This window comes from Gorilla gorilla, chromosome 11, assembly GCF_029281585.2.
Source record: "Gorilla gorilla gorilla isolate KB3781 chromosome 11, NHGRI_mGorGor1-v2.1_pri, whole genome shotgun sequence".
Taxonomy (NCBI): Eukaryota; Metazoa; Chordata; class Mammalia; order Primates; family Hominidae; genus Gorilla; species Gorilla gorilla.
This window is the reverse complement of record NC_073235.2, coordinates 47,360,370-47,378,544: the sequence shown is the minus strand read 5'-3', so window position 1 is coordinate 47,378,544 and position 18,175 is coordinate 47,360,370. Positions and strand designations below refer to the sequence as shown.

Below are 18,175 nucleotides of genomic sequence, written 5' to 3'. Positions count from 1 at the left end.
TATTTCATTTACATCTTTGTCTTTTTTTAATGTTGGCTATTTTTATTAATAACCATGGCTAATATATACTCAATGTTACTGTATGCCAGGCACTAAGCTAACCACCTTGTACGCTTGTATCCCAACAATCCTACAAAGCAGAAGAAAATGTATTCTTTCCTCTTCAGAGATGAAGACATTTTTTGTTAGGGAGTAATGTACAATGGTCAGACAGCAAGTGATGAACAAGTAAGAACTAGAATCTAGGTCTGTGTGACTCTAAAGGTCACTTTTCTAACCACTGCTCTATATAGAAGATTCAAACAGAAAGGGAGCTGCACATGTTTTGAAAACCTTTTCATGTTGGCTACCCAAATAAAGTATTAACACCACTAGGAATTATATGATCTGAACTATTGATATCCCCCTCATTAGTATCATTATTGGTTTGATTCCATTTTGATTCAAAATGAACCACCCAACACTGATCGAATGGCATCAGAACAAGCTTTTCCATTGCTGCCACTTTCCACAAGCATCAGTATTAAAACATTTAAATAGTAGATCAGTGAGAACAAAAAAAATTTTTATGTTCAATCTTTCAACTACTAATCCAAGACTATATTAAAACTCTACCAAGATATGACCAAAGATACATTTGGGGAAGTTTAAAAGATTTTTTTTTCTGGGAAACAAACAAATGCACTTCCAAATGGGTATCAATGAATTGTGCATCTTTCAGATATGTCCTTTGATCCTGAGAGTTTTCCATGATCTTTCGAATTTGGGTTTTGGATCCCGTAGTGCTTTGAGATCATGCCATTCAGAGTACTAATCTGTGAGTTGCTGAGTGGCAAGGTTTCTGCCATTTTTCTCTCTATCCCCAGATATAAGCATATCGTTCTGAGCATTACCTTAGGGAACTGGAGACATTATTTAGGCCCAGAAGAGCTATGGAAGTACCTGAAGACAGAAGTGAGGAAAGAAAGCCAGTGAAGTAATATGGGCTCTGCTAAGGAAGGTGACATATGATACAGGTGTAACAAAACGTCAAAATCACAGGAGCGAGTAGTTGAGCAGAAGCTGGTAAGTGTGTGCTTGAGAGGAGAAGACCTTGGACTAAGGCAAAGACATTTATCAAGTGTTTTCCTAGCACTGTGATATGTACAGGATAAGAAGTGCATTTTTATTTCCTGTTATAAGTAAACAACTGTGAACATTTGTCATTTTAACTATTTATTTGTTCAGGGTGTTTTATGAGTACCTGCTGTATACTGGGCCCTGTCTTACACTATTGTAGAAACAGACACAATCCTAACTCCTGTGAGGCTCAGTCTAGCAGGTGATAAATAACAAGTAGAAGAACTGGAGGAAACAAATATTTGATCACACATTATGATGACTGCTGTGAGCACGTGTCTTGAGTCCCCCATATCATAATGCCATCCACCGTTTCCTTTTGGAGTCAAGTATTTTCAGTTCAGAGATGAGATTAAATACTTTGTAAAGAACACCCGGTATCAGTTCACAAAGTTCAAAAGATAACTTCTAAAATAATGTGCATCACTTTTCCTATAAGTAAACCCAATACAACTTCATATATTCACTTGCTTCTGAGTGATTCAGGTTGAAGGGGACAAGAGATACCCTCTAGGTGCAGGAGTGAGCTGGTCTGGCCAATATGAAGAGGATCAGGGACTTGACTCTTGCCTTCTAGAAGTTCAGGCATCTCAGCAATGTCAGAAAGAGGAGAGGGTATTGTGCCTGTCAGGACTGGCCATTTTAAGAAACCCATATTAGAATGTGATGTCATAAGTTATGTCAAGTCTTATGGCTTAATTTTCTCAGTGGGGATTAATGGGAATGGAGAGATGATTTGTTCTGAAATTAGGGGTTTCAGGTGGGAGGCAAGGACAAAGTGTGTCACTTCCACCATTGCCCCAGTCCCGACGCTCACCTTTGGCACCAGCACAGTCCTGCAATTACCATCCTAGATTCACCAGGATGGACTTCACGTCCTGCAAGATGCTTTCTCATCACAAGCTAAAAATTTCTTTCAACCCTAAAATAGTAACATGAAAAATGCCAGAGCACAATACAATTATTTGCAAAAGACATCCCATCTGCCTAAAGAGTCACATGAAAGCATAGCAGCCAATGTGCTCAAATAATTAAATAATTGGATATGAGCCTGGGTGGGGGAGCAGAGAGTGAGAACCAGACATGGGAATAGAAGCTACTTGTTTCCCAAAGCCAGATCAATCAGGATGGAGGGCAAGATATCACAGAAGCAGCTAACAGGCCACCAAAGTCCCTGCCATTTGGTGAGGACAGACTGCTATGGTTCATATTGTGTGAGTCTACACGCACTATGAATTTATTCAGAAATCTTTTAGTTTGATATTAATTATGTAGTTCTGCGTCATTTTGGCTTTGCCTATTAATTACTACCTTAGAAGTACTTTTTCTGTCCTTTATAATTATTTCTATATTGGAAATTGAATGTCATTACACAGGCTTTTATTTTATCACATGCATACCCTCATCATGTGTTCAGCCTAAATAGCAACTAATTTCTCACAATTATCTAGCCAGTCAACCAGACAACTATGTGTATTGACTGCTTAGGGCAGAGATCAGCAGACTATGGCCCACTAGCCAAATCTGGCCCACTGACTATTTTTATATGGCTTGTGAACCAAGAACAGTTTTTTATGTTTTAAAATGGTTGCAAAAAATCAAAAGAAGACTAACATTCTGTGAAACATAAAAATTATTTGAAATTCAAATTTTAGTAACCATAAATAAAGTTTTATTGGAGACAGCCACACCCATTTATTTACATATTATCTTTGACTTTTTTTGTATCCCAACAGCAAAGTTGAGTCATTGGCACAAAGATTATACGGCTTGAAAAAACTAAAACATTTATTATCTGGCCCTTTACAGAAAAAATTTTCTGAGAAAGCATCTTGCAGGACGTGAAGTCCATCCTGGTGAATCTAGGATGGTAATTGCAGGACTGTGCTGGTGCCAAAGGTGAGCGTCGGGACTGGGGCAATGGTGGAAGTGACACACTTTGTCCTTGCCTCCCACCTGAAACCCCTAATTTCAGAACAATTCATCTCTCCATTCCCATTAATCCCCACTGGGAAAATTAAGCCATAAGACTTGACATAACTTATGACATCACATTCTAATATGGGTTTCTTAAAATGGCCAGTCCTGACAGGCACAATACCCTCTCCTCTTTCTGACATTGCTGAGTTGCCTGAACTTCTAGAAGGCAGGAGTCAAGTCCCTGATCCTCTTCATATTGGCCAGACCAGCTCACTCCTGCACCTAGAGGGTATCTCTCATCCCCTTCAACCTGAATCACTCAGAAGCAAGTGAATATATGAAGTCGTATTGGGTTTACTTATTAGGAAAAGTGATGCACATTATTTTAGAAGTTATCTTTTGAACTTTGTGAACTGATACCGGGTGTTCTTTACAAAGTATTTAATCTCATCTCTGAACTGAAAATACTTGACTCCAAAAGGAAACGGTGGATGGCATTATGATGTGGGGGACTCAAGACACGTGCTCACAGCAGTCATCATAATGTGTGATCAAATATTTGTTTCCTCCAGTTCTTCTACTTGTTATTTATCACCTGCTAGACTGAGCCTCACAGGAGTTAGGATTGTGTCTGTTTCTACAATAGTGTAAGACAGGGCCCAGTATACAGCAGGTACTCATAGAACACCCTGAACAAATAAATAGTTAAAATGACAAATGTTCACAGTTGTTTACTTATAACAGGAAATAAAAATGCACTTCTTATCCTGTACATATCACAGTGCTAGGAAAACACTTGATAAATGTCTCTGCTTTAGTCCAAGGTCTTCTCCTCTCAAGCACACACTTACCAGCTTCTGCTCAACTACTCGCTCCTGTGATTTTGACCTTTTGCTACACCTGTATCATATGTCACCTTCCTTAACCGGAGCCCATATTACTTCACTGGCTTTCTTTCCCCACTTCTGTCTTCAGGTACTTCCATAGCTCTTCTGGGCCTAAATAACGTCTCCAACTCCCTAAGGTAACACTTCCATGGTATGTGCCAGTAGTGAAGATATCACTAATTACCCCAACTGCTATTTGTCTTAGAATAAAGAGGATGACATTTATATACATGATACATCTATTGCTCACTCCCTTTAACACTGAAATAATGCTGTCAGCTCATGGTATATGCCAGTTAGATGTTCATCTGCTTCTGGACATTGGTCACAAATCTAAGTCTCCTATAAGACATCAAGAGACCAGGCACACTGAGCAGTGGTGACCCGATTTCTCAGAGGTTTTGAGTGACTATACTAAGAAAACAGTCACAGAAGTATGGGATATGCATACTGGATAGATTGAAAAGGAAAGGTATGATCATTTCCTAACCATTTCATTAAGTTACACAAAGGCAAATTAGTTAAATCATTATAATCAACTACTAGAAATATAAACTTAGCGACGTTGTGCAGAAAGAAAATTTATTGTAAAGATACTGGGCTGTCTCATGAAATCTAGGGCTAGGGATGTGGCCAGGTCTCAGGGAAAAGATGCAATCAAGAACTTACAAAGATGAGGTCTGTCTTCTCTGTCCCATCTCACCTCTCTTCTTTGCACATATGTTCAGCTCTTCTCTGTTTCTGAGCTGTCCTCTGTTTCCTAGACCATATGGTCTACCTTTATGACAATGGAGGAATCGTATGCCATAGTGGTCCAGCCACCCGAGGCTCCAAATCCAAATCTCCAGATGGGGATTTCTTACTACAAGTTCTTATCCCTGGATAGTCCACTATTAAGCTGCAGCCATGTGGAAGAGAGGGAGTGAGTGGAGGGAAATTTCTGGAAAAGTTGTCGGTTGACGGGTATCTCATAGGCAATGTCATGAAGAATGTACCACAAAAAGGTAAGTATGAGCTAAATATGCCTCACAACCCCTGATTTTAAGATATGAGAGAACTCCCCTGTGAATGGAGAAGACTAGGAAGCAGCAAGGGTCACAACAAGGGACGTGTAAGTAATTCTCTCTGACCTATGTTAAAAGTGAAAGGGAGTTCTGACATTATTAGTTTTCTCTAAGATATCAATATTTGTTATTGGATGAATCCTTAGACTTTCAGGTGCTATGTCCTCATATTCTATTCTAAGTAAAGATCAGAAGTGATGGCAAAATGAGCACTAGTTGGGACTAAATGAATTGGGCAAATCTAGGCAATTTTTCAAGGAACACTGTATCCTAAGCTCAAACAGAACAATCAGCAGATTCTACTTATTGGTTCCATGTTTATGTACCATGTTCAGGAAGTTCACTAATGACTATAGATATCAAACTAAATACTATGAGGCCCCTTTAATGAATCTCAGGTCCTAGTAAATATCTATGAAAGTGTTAACTGCTTTCAGAGAATTACATAGAGTTACAGGTTCATGGTGGAAGACAAACTTAATTCAGCTAAAACATCAAAGAAGACTTCATAAAGGAAGTGGCATTTCACTTGAGCTTAAGGAAATGAATACAAGTTTTTCAGGTAGGAGAAGTGCAAAAAGACATCCTATTGTACTACAAATGGTGTAGCACAAACAATATTTGGTAGTATCATGTTTTCTGATTTTGTTCACCCCAGGAACCAAAAACTTAACAAGAGATAATTATATACGGCCAATTTAAGGCCCGATATCAATCCATGAGGAGTTGCAGCACTTTATGAAGACCATAACATAGCAGATGAAAAAGACTGAAGCAACCCTATGTAACCAGAAAAATATATACAATTCTCCCAATCATAGTTCTATTCAGCAATCTCTAAGTGATAGTCTGAGTGTTGGGCATGAATGCGGTGAGACTCATTGCTCTTCCAAGCTGGACATCTCTGCTTCTCCAGATTCAACCATTGTGGATCCTCCTCTATGAGCCTGCTACATTTTTTTTTTTTAAAGACAGAGTCTCCCTATGTCACCCAGGCTGGAGTGCAGTGGCATGGTGCAATCTCAGCTCATGGCAACCTCCAACTCCTGGGTTCAAGCAATTCTCCTTCCTCAGCCTCCCGAGTAGCTGGGACTACAGGCCTGTGCTGCCATACCTGGCTAATTTTTGTATTTTTAGTAGAGACAGGGTTTCACCATGTTGGTCAGGCTGGTCTCGAACTCCTGGCCTCAAGTGATCCGCCCACCTCAGCACCTCAGCCTCCCAAAGTGCTGTGATTACAGGCATGAGCCACTGCACCCTGCCACTGGCTACTATTCTTGACCCTCACTAGTATGCATTGTTCTTGTGTATCATTTGTTGTTATTTATAGGAAATTTGTATACTTTCTAGTGGTCACATTTTATTAAATACCAAGTCCACCATGGTATATTTAATGAGCTCAACTTTCCTCCAATACATTCTGTAAATTAATTGGCTCGCAGGACAGCGTCCTTCTCTTTGAACCACCTGTGGCTCCTCAGCTTGGAGTCTGTGTAATGTACCTACGTGCTCAGGCTGACTTTCTGTGCCTCCCTTTGACAAGGTAGACTCTCTTTTTTTCTAATCTGCATTTTGTCTCTTTGTGCTCTGTATGGCACAAACTGAGCTGAAAACAGAACTCCTATGAGCCAGAAAGAGGACTGCCACCACATTTCTGCTTAAACGCTATTTAAAAAATCCTACCTCACTGCATATTTCAGCAGCATCTTTTACCATTTCACAATTATAGTCATGTCCTACTCAAAGGTATAGGAAAGTGATGCATGCACACGTTTGTGGGAAAGTGAATAATTACAATAATTATCTCTGAGTGGTTTGTGAGTAGCAGAGGTAAGTGGCTGTTTCAGGAGAGGTAAGAGAGGAAAATAATCAAAATGGTGATTTTCAACTATAGGAAAAAGAGGTGGCGATATGAGTCTTCAGACCATTTTTAATATAGTTAATAAATATACAGCCAGGTTGGTTAGGGCTAAAATCAGCTAAGAAAAAAAAATATAGAGGTACTATTCTGTGTGTGTGTGAGTCCACAAAGAAAATAAATTTTTAATACTTCAGATACTTTTCAAGTAAATACTCTTTTGGAAGGAAAATTCTCATTTCTCATTAGATTATCAACAGGAGAGGAGAAATGTTTGACTTTTCAAATTAACACTATGAAAGAATTCAGTGAGAAAGAAGCTACTAGCTGAAAAGCATAGCACTGAGATTTGAAGGAGTATGAAAAGATTTGGGTTGAATTCTGTTTTGTTTTGTTTTTTTTTATAGTCATTCCTTTCTATAATCACTGCCATGAATCTGCATGCATCTAGCAGTGAAATGCTGTATATTTTCAAAGCTCTAAAAATTCCTCGAAATAGCTCCAGTGGTTCAAAATATGCATGATGATCAAAATATCCACCTATAAATACTGTGGGTCTATCACATGATAAATAAACATTATCAAATATTTGTACATTCACATATGTATATAGAGAGAGTAGAGAGAAGAGGAGGCAGAGAGAATATTTCTGTTAATGCTTGCAACTAGTTGGCAAATATATACCCCACAATATGACTACATTGCTTGGGACTTACGGGAATATGTCTTTCTGTATTGTATACATACACATAAACATAGAAATTGGAATGTTCATATGTACACATGCATACATATTTTAAATAACATTTTAGATGCATTTTGAAAATACATATGCATATACATACTCACACACATTCTGAAATGCCATCATTCAACATAATTCATGATGTGTATTGCAATGTATCAAAGCAGAAACACATTCCAAAAAGAAATACTCACTGGTGCAATTAAATCATAAAGGAGTTTAATTTGTTCACTTAGTAGCTAAATGTTTATTTCAACATTTTGGCCAGCAGTTTCTTTAATGAGACTGTACCTGGAATGAATTAAATTTGGTTATTATTTAAGCTCATGAGTTAAAGTGTTTCTTCAGGGACTGCACTTATGCTTTGATGCATTTCAATGAATACTGTTCTTGAAAAGGCCTGTTTCGACTATTCTGAACTTGAAACCTGAAAAATACTCAGGAGAGTCTGGTTTATGAAACTGATCATAAGATTTGTGGGCAAACAAGATGGGATACTCACTGTCTTCTCATATAACAGCCTTATTGAAATCCAATTTACTTATCATACAATTTAGCCATTTAAAGCACATAATTCAATGTTTTTTAGTATATTCACAGAGTTGTGAAACCAGCACTATAATCAGTTTTAGAACTTTTCCATCATACCAAAAAGAAACTTTGTATCCACCAGAAGTCATTCTCCATTTCCTCCCACCTCATCCTATCCCAGCCCTAGGTAATGTCTAATTTGTTTTCTGTCTTTATGAGTTTACTTATTCTGGATATTTCACATAAATGGAACCATACAGTATATGGTCTCTTGTGACTGGCTTCTTTCACTTGGAATAATATTTTAAGGTTTATCTACATGGTAGTATGTATCATCACTTCATTTGTTTTTAGGACTATATAATATCCACTGTATGAATATATCACATTTAATTCATTCATTCATCGTTTGATGAACATTTGTGTTGTTTCCATTTTTGGCTATGATGAATAATGCTGCCATGAACATTTGTGCACTAGTTTTTCTGCAGACATATGTTTCCATTTCTTTTGTGTATACACCTAAGAGTGTTACATAGATAATTGCTGGGTCCTATGGTAGCTCTATGTTAAACCTTTTGAGAAACTACCAGCCAGTTTCCAAAGTGGCTGTCCCATTTCGCATTCCCACCAGCAGTGTATGAGAATTCCAATTTTTGTGGTCACCATTATTAATTTATCAAATCAACATGTTTCCTAATGCTGGACTTGGTGCTTTCCTGTGTTCTCCTGATGGGTTTATGTCAGCACAGCCACAGCAGACAGCATACAAGCCCCCTTATTTCCTACACTTGAAAGCATGGCCAAAACATGCTATAGACCCAGAAATATCAGCTCTCCTTCAAAACCACCATTAAAGTTATCCTACGGACACTGTATACACTGAGTTTCATCAATTGTAAAATGAAGGACATTGGTCCAGAGTTAATTAGGCCACTTCCACAGTTATTTGTAGAACTAATTGTTTCCATCTGAGCCCTATTTGGCTCATCCAGCTCCATGGCAAGCTAGGCATATATATAAAAAGGCACAGATACTACTTTAGACCAACTTAATATAATTTAAAAGTATAAACCTTATAACTCTATAAGCAGTAGCCTTTGAGAAATGTATCAATTCAGTGAGGGAAAATAATCTATAGGTTGGTTAATATCTCTTAAATATGCACTCTCTAATGTTCTCAGAAAAGACTTCAGTCTTTCACTGCTAGGTTAATTTTAGATGCACTATTGTTCTTTCCTAAAATTATCATATGGCATATGCTTAAAAATGTTGAATGAATTCTAACTTACTGGATGATGTGAATGTTCCAACTTGTTTTGCTACAGCCAAAACAATCTTGAAAACTGCATAATAAAAAAAGCATAAAGGGAGCTCAGTAAACATTTTAACTAACTGAATTATACACCTTTTCATGTTTTCAGCATATTATAGGCATACTATCTCATTGAATAACTAGTATATATACCAACCCTTATCATAGTAGGACAACACTATTGTACAGTGGAGTTTATGTCTTGAATAACACAAGAACAGCAATAATAATAATAACAAGAACATCCCCAAATGCATAGTCTGCGCCGGGAAGCATACACATTATTTTACACATTTATAACATAACTTGACCTTCGCATCAACCCTCTGAAGTAGGTGTTGTCAATATTCCCAATTTACAGATGAGAACATTGAGACTTAGGGAAGTTAAATTACTTGTCATTTATTATGCAGCCAGTAACTGCTTGACCGAAACCAGAACCCAGGTTTGTGCGATTCTGATGTGACCTTCAGGCCAAACTGTTTTCAACCAAAAGAGCTTTAATCCTCCCAAAAAGTGAGACAATGAACTATATTTCCTACAGTAGTGACAATCAGCATATTCACCTCCATTGAAAAGCCCATTATTTCAGTGGGCTGCTGGGAACAAAACACTATGGATAAAATAAATGGTATAGCACTCATACATATTAGCTATTTTTCAAATATATGCAGAATGTGTTAGGTTTGATAAAATATAAATTCACTACTAGTAAATGATAATCGTCTTTTACTACTATGGATTATTTCAATCAACAGATAACAGAAGTACAACTATCAACATGTTATGACCTAGAAAATTTTGTTATATTGGAAAGAGAGCTTCATTCTTAAAAATGCTAATACCTATAAAACTAGAGAGTTTTCACAAACTTAATGAATGAAATGTACTTCTAAGCAAGGGAAAAAGTAGTTATATATGCCTATTAATAGAAAAGTGTTACAACACCTATAAAATACGCCATGTGCTTAAAACTCACCTACTTAGTTATTTCCCTTTTGTAAATTTGAAATCCAAGACGCTGAATGACTATTTTTCCTGGTTTTAAGAGAAAATAAAATCATACACATAACTGAAAACTGCTTCTTGGCTTTCCACTCAGAGTTCAGCTCCTGAAACATACTAGAAATTTAATCAATATTTGTAAATAAATGTTCAGTTTGTGACCTGCATTCTGTGCTACCCTCCAGAGATCTTTTTAATTATTTTGTTAAAACATGAATGTCATTCTAGTTTGCTAAATTTAAAGCAGCAATATCTTAACATTGCCCTTAATTAAAATTCAATAAAACCCCTGAATTTAAAAGTTAACACGGTCAAAACTGTGGGTGAGCTATGGAATCCAGAGATAAAGGCAGTTAAAGTAGATTTAACCACCTGTGAGGTGTAATAAACATGCCGAAATGCATAGCCCAGAGTGTTTTCACTGCTATTTTAAAATTAAACATATACAAAAGAGTAAGGGAATCATTTAGATATGAAGATTAACAAATTATCACATAATTGACAGCAAATCAGGAATCATTAATTACTTCAGTGTTGCCGTTAGAGTGTTACCGCTGCAGTGTTATCGTTCAAATTTATCTTAGAAAATTTATGAATTTATCAGTCATATACCTATAAAAACTCTAACCATCATTTCAGTAGTATATTCTCAATATTAGAAGTAAACAGATCTATAAAGATTATCGGGTCCAATAGGGACCTGTATCAGAATCATTCAAAAGAATGTCATACAGAATACAAGATTTGTATGAAGAAAAACCTTTAGGTAATTCTACATTTTATTTTGAGAGTCAGAGTCTACATAATCATAACATAATTTAGTCTACTGCTATTCACTCATGAAATATAACTCTGTGCTAGATATATCCACTTTCTAAAAGATTATACTCACCTCCGCCTCCCGAGTCCCAGTGATTCTCCTGCCTCAGTCTCTTGAGTAGCTGGGATTACAGGTGCCTACCACCACGCCTGGCTAATTTTTTGTATTTTTAGTAGAGACAGGGTTTCACCATGTTGGCCAGGCTAGTCTCAAACTCCTGACCTCAGGTGATCTACCCACCTCAGCCTCCCAAAGTGCTGGGATTACAGGTGTGAGCCACTGTACTCGGCTTGTAAAATAAATTAATTTCACTCATCTCATAGGGTTAATTGAAAAAATTAATCAACAAATGTACATGAAAATAGTTTTGAAGTTATGAAATAGATCACAAAATTGGCCAAATCAGTTTTTTGACATGTATTTATGTGAAAGATATCATTGCCGGGCCGAGCACAGTGGTTCACGCTTGTAATCCCAGCACTTTGGGAGGCCGAGGCGGGTGGATCATGAGGTCAGGAGATGGAGACCATCCCGGCTAATATGGAGAAACGCTGTCTCTACTAAAAATACAAAAATTAGCTGGGCTTGGTGGCGGGCACCTGTAATCCCAGCTACTCGGGAGGCTGAGGCAGGAGAATCACTTGAAACCTGGAGGAGGAGGTTGCAGTGAGCCAAGATTGCACCACTGCACTCCAGCCTGGGTGACAGAGCAAGACTCCATCTCAAAAAAAAAAAAAAAAAAAAAAAAAAAAAAAGACATCATTGCCTCATTTTTAAAAACATTTTTCAAACATTCATTTTGACAAGCATAGACTCAAATATGTTTTCAATAGGACAAAATGATTACAATTTATAAAAATTATGAATGAAAATTTTAGTCTCAGTTTATATAAGAAGAGAAGAGTGGTGTTAAGTCAGCTAACTCAAGCCAAAATTCATTGGTCCACAATTATTTGAGTACCTACTAGCTATAAATATCTTGTGTGATTACATGGTATAAATATTTTCTTTACTTTTTTAATTTTTTCATCTACATGATATCAAAATGACAAGTTGTTTCTCTTATTCTTACATACAACTGCAAGTAACAAATTAATTTCACCTCTAACAATTGATGAAAACCCTTGAGCATATTTATTAATCCATGCTACAGATATTTGAGTGTTTTTATGAGTCACATGGTGTGCTAGGAGCTATATGAATATAAGGACAAATATTAGCCAGACCATGCACTTAAGGATCACGGATTGAATAACGGAGCTAAGAAAGACGCATCAGATATAGATGCAGATAAAGATGCAGACTCACACATAGCTGTATATGTGAACTATGCTATAAGATAGGAGTTCAGGCTGGGCACAGAGGCTCATCCTGAAATCCCATCACTTTGAGAGGCCGAGGTGGGAGGAATGCTTGAATCCATGAGTTTGAGACTAGCCTGAGCAATATAGGAAGACCTTATCTCTAAACAAAATTTAAAAATTAGCCAGGCATGGTAGCACAACACTGTGGTCTCAGCTACGTGGGAGGATGACTGGAGCCCTGTAGGTCGGGAATGCAGTGAGCCATAATCGCACCACTGCACTTCAGCCTGGATGACAGAGTGAGATCTTGCCTCAAAAAAAAAAAAAAAAGTGCAAATATAAAAATTTCAATATTATTTCAGTGGAAGGATCAGGGAAGACTTCATGGAATAAACAGTCTTGGAACATCATGGCCCCACGGAATGCAAGACAGTGGAGGAGGCAGGTTTATTAGGCCCAGGACCAGAAAAAGCAAAGGCGGGAGAGAGGCACACTATGAATTGAGTTTGGACAAGAGTGGGGCCATTTGACTAGAGGAAGGGAGCCTAAAACTACGCATTAGGAGGCAAGTTTGTTTAAAAAAAAAAGAAAAAGAAAAAGTAGAACCATATCAGGAGAGTGCATTGAGAGTATCCACTAAAGATGTTTGGTTAAAGTTTCTGAAATTTTTGAGAAAGGATATGACATTTTACATTGCAGGAGAGGTTTCATGGGAATATTAAATTGGCAAATGTTCATAAAGTGAATTGAAATGAGAAGGGACAAAAGCAGCAAAGAAAACGTAGCAGAAAGAAGCAGTGGAAATGGCAAGTAGAAAGGAGGACTGCACTTAGCTACAAGAATGACAGAGATAAAGAATGCTGTAAAGATATTTCAGAGAAACGATTGGCAAGGCATAGTAACCAGTTGGATTTAAAGTTAGAAATTCTATTTTTTCCCTTGGCAAGTATTACCTGGCATTTATCCTGTAAATTTCCATGTCTGTTAGAACTATTGGGGTAGCAATGTAAGGAAGGAGGGGAGGTAGTGATTTGCCTATTCTTCTCTATCTTTTTGAGGAGCATGTGACAGAGTGAACAATCCCCGAGTATCATGTGCTCACCCTCCACCTAAATTTCTACCTATACACTGACTACAGATTATATTTTTGCCACCCCACTCCTCTCAATTCAAAAACATCTCTGCTGATGAGCCAGCATTCTGGAATCCCTAGAAAATGAATAGGGGTGGTGTGCCCAAAAACCGAGGTTAAAACACAGCTGTTTACAAAAGCACCAATAAGAGGTTACTGACAATTTTTTTAAGTATATTGTATCAAGACATGTTCACATCCTAGGATGAATAATAAATAGAAATCAACAAAAGTCTAAACAAGCAAAAGTCATCAAAACAATGAGAAGAAAAAATAGAAGACCCCAAAAGAATAAAAAAATTTGGACAAATTTCAAATTAACTTTATTACATCAATGCATCTGTACTCAGAATCTGTATAATCTGCCATGTTTTATCCCACTCACACTTTAAAATGTTTGCTTCTTTCCTTTTCTTGGTACTTGGTCTAATTATTTTATGTGCTCTAATTTTTCAGCACTTATTTTCTACTCTGCACTTACTCATTCCTTAGATGCAATCGAGCTATCATTTCCACATTTGTACTTACTCCCCTTTTCTCATTATGTTCTCTTTCAAATGATTTCAGAAAGGCCTACAAATACCTGAGCACAAACAGCATCAGAGGTTTTAACCAGTGATATAAGTGATCAAGGTGCCAAATGCATGGTCGGGGTCTCCTTAAGTCTAAAAGCCTTGACGTCTGCCAGTCCCCTAGATTCTTTCAGGTCCTTGTGTCAGAGCATTTCCTTTATTTTTTCTTGGGAGATATTTCAAGTTCATGATATTTAAAGATATCCGTGGGTTCAGAAAAGCCTAGTACTTAAAGACACACTGGCACTCCAGCATGATAGGGAAAATTAGTCATTCAAATTGAAAAATGAAAAATATATCTAAAAAATAGGAGGGGTAAGTGAGGATGGGTAGAAAAGGTAGGGATAAGCTTGGTGGACAGGGGGAAAATGGTGCTCCATCAAATCTTTCCTAAAAGTGTGTCTCATTTGGATGATGGGTCTTGAGCAGAATTTGGGGGTCAGTTTTTGTTCTGTTCTCTGCCATTTTTAGAATAGGTTTTCCCAACATTATGACACACATGTTCCCAGTTACCATAATAGACTACATATGTAACGTTAACTACATCATTTCAGAGCTCCATTTGCAGATTCTACATTTTATTCGACTCAAAACTTCCCCCACCTCAGAGGAGACAGGCTGTTAATCCCCATCCTCTGTGGGAAGCTTATGCTATGGCTGGCAAAATGTGAGAAAAAAAGGCTTTGTATTCCAGTTGCCATGTTAGCTGTGATACACACACATATACATTTCATCTCCAGTGTTGTTCTTCATTAATTCATTTTAGAATTTATAATGCAGCATTTCAGCATCGTCTTAGGGAAGCTCAGAGCAGATTTTTCTAGATGTGCAATGCACTCACTTTACATAGTGCAATTTGCAGCTATAGTGAATAAGGGCATCTAAATTTATACTCTTTAGGCTGAGTCTTAAACTTTTGGTAAGCCCTGTGTGAAAACACATGCTCAAAACTTATCTCAGAGAATCTGCGTCTCATAGTACTGAAGGGAACAATTAAAAGAGATTGACTTCTCCATCGATCTGATATGAAATCTAAGCGTAACGAGAAAATGAGAAAGTTCTAAATCACTTGAATGCATAGAGAATATGGTATTTTAATTTCATATCAATATTTTCTAGCTATGTTAAATTTAGGTACATCTTTCTTGGTGACAGTGAAGGGTTAGTAAAAACAACTTTCTTTTTCTGTGTAAAAACTGGTAAAATATGTGGTTAAAGAGACATGTATCAGGAAAAAGGGAATATAAAAGCCAAATGATTATTGAAGGTTTTGACCATCACATTAAAATATCAGCACTTTGTATTTTGACACTTTAGGAAGAAGTCTAATTCACAATATGAGGTGTGTTTAACTAGCTGTATTCTAGCTTTGTTCCAGGAAATATTGCCTTGTTTATGACTGTTTAAAAATGTATATATAAAGATGGGAGGGATGTTAAGAAAAGTTATTTAAAATAGACTTGGTTTTCCAACTACAAGAAAACTTTACATGTATTAATACTTTATATGTTAATGTTTCCATACGACAATAATTTTTGAGATATAAGTGCAGTTTTCTAAGAAAAACTTTTATGTGAGACAATAACTATGTATTTTTTCTCCAAAAATGAATAAGAGAATCATCAATTATTTTTATCCTTCTTTAATCTTTTCTGAAAACTTCATCTTCAGAAATATTTTCAGCAGACAAAAATGACATTTTTCTTTTTAAGTAAAACCTTTATATTTTCTAAGTTAAAAATACTGTATTAATATGCAACTGCAAGTTGACATATTAAGCAGAGGACAGATCATACTGAACGATGTTGTGCCCTTTCCCTACTTTTGCTTAGTTCTTGGAGGACTCAACAATGGGATTATTATATTTAACAGTATGATTTCTGAGACCTCAAGAAACATAATTTTTTTCTTATTTTAAAATTACAAATGTCACAACAGACACATAAAGAATACTTTTCATTTAAAAATGACAATAAACAATATGCAAAAATACTGAGGCAGCCTTTAAAAATCTTAAATATGAGCAAAATTTTATGGTAACTTTCCAAAGGAAAATAAAAACTTAGAAAATATGCTTATGAAACAGCAACTTTTAAAAACTAGCAAGAATTCTTAAAAATTATTTGAAGTTTTATTGGATCACTTTACTTTCAGAATTTCTTTAAATTTTATATGAACAAGAAAAATGGCATGAATATTTGCACAAAAGTCACAGTTTATATAGGTTAAGTTTTCTCTCTGAATGTATCACCCCCATTTATATATCTGATCAATTTCATGTGCATCAAGATCAGAAAGAAATCGCTATAATTAAAAGTAGTACACTTTTTCTTTTGAAATGCTACTTAGAGATTGACAAAATTCCATATTGTACTGTGCATCCCTTAAATTTATCACTCTCATCTATCACTCTGATTTTCATATCAAATTGATTTTGACACATCACATTTGAATAAAACAGTGGAAGAACATGCATACTCATTTACACTTCAATATTAATTGTTACACTTTTCATGCACTAAATAAATGTACATAATTGATAAAATGCATGGGAATTAAGTCAAATTAGCCAAATATGCATTGTTAAAAAAAGTATTTCCCTATCTTATGCGTTGCTATATATTGATATCTGGTAAGATATATGCTATATATTATTATAGAAAATGATTTACATATCTGTGTAAAATAATTTAAATAAAATAATTATACTTCCCAATCTAGTAAAGCAGAATAAACCTTCACTGAGTTTAGACTGGAGTTGAGAAAATGCAATTTGTCTTTATTCTACAACTGAAAAGAAAAAAATGATGTCCTAAGTTGAGCACCATTAAGTGAGCAGGTCAGAACTCGTGCACTTTGTAGGGTTCAGGCAGGCCCAAACCCTAGGTGGCAAGATTCTCCTTGGGGTCAGTGACCTCTAACTATTGGAAAAGCTATGAGAAAGGATGAAGAATAAAAAGATTACAACCAATTAACTTTCATTTGAATAAACTTTAAAAATAGCTATGTCACTATAGACATTTTACACTTTTGTGGGTCAAAATAATGTTTCCCAAAGAATGTGGTTTAAAAAAGTAGGGAGGATTGGCCGGACACAGTGGCTTACGCCTGTAATCCCAGCACTTTGTGAGGCCAAGGCGGGTGGATCACGAGGTCAGGAGATCGAGACCATCCTGGCTAACACGGTGAAACCCCGTCTCTACTAAAAATACAAAAAATTAGCTGGGCGTGGTGGCGGGCGCCTGTAGTCCCATCTACTCGGGAGGCTGAGGCAGGAGAATGGCATGAACCTGGGAAGTAGAGCTCACAGTGAACCAAGATCGCGCCGCTGCATTCCAGCCTGGACGACAGAGCGAGACCCCATCTCCAAATAAATAAATAAATAAATAAAGTAAAAAATAAAAAAGTAGGGAGGATTTGGTCAGTAGTCCACCAATTTTTCTAATACTATCAAATCACAGCAGAAAAAAAAAAACTTATGATTTAAACAATTAGGTTGCTGTCAGCATAAAAGTAGTTTTAAATAGATATTTGAAATATACTATATACACACTATGGTGTTTAAACTGGAATGATATATTTTTTAATGTAGCAATGACATTTGAGCCACCTAACTACAGAAGAGAAAAAAAAAAAAGCAAACTACTCTTCTTTAAAGGAAAGTAGTTTGTGTGTGCACACAGGTATTGAATATGTTAACTTAAGGGCAAATACTTATGGTTCACTCAGCTGGAGGTCAAAGGACCTCAATCCACAAGAACATGTTTGTTCTTAAGAAGTAAATGAAGCTAGACCCTGACCTTAACAATGACCATGGGCCACCATTATACACTTTTTAAATATAGCATTAAACAAACCTCTTGGGTCTGCCTTTACAACTTACTTACTTTTCCACAATCCTAG

General features: G+C 36.5%; 1 protein-coding gene across 12 annotated transcripts in view; it reads right to left on the bottom strand.

Annotated features, from left to right (window-relative positions):
* The window catches only part of LOC109025816 (uncharacterized), a 514,558-nt gene that overhangs the window by 309,039 nt on the left and 187,344 nt on the right, over window positions 1-18,175 (bottom strand). For 5 of the 12 annotated variants that reach the window (XR_010129567.1, XR_010129568.1, XM_055380150.1 and 2 more), the window contains exon 3: window positions 9,417-9,470. The exons of 5 other annotated variants lie outside the window; for them this stretch is intronic. Coding sequence is in view for 3 of the 7 variants with exons in the window: in XM_055380150.1 (XP_055236125.1) it covers window positions 9,417-9,470 (54 nt within the window). In the remaining 4 variants the exon portion in view is untranslated. Of the gene's footprint in view, window positions 1-9,416; window positions 9,471-10,418; window positions 10,562-18,175 lie in introns of all 12 variants that reach the window. 2 more of the 12 variants (XR_010129576.1, XR_010129577.1) reach the window with 1 other exon arrangement.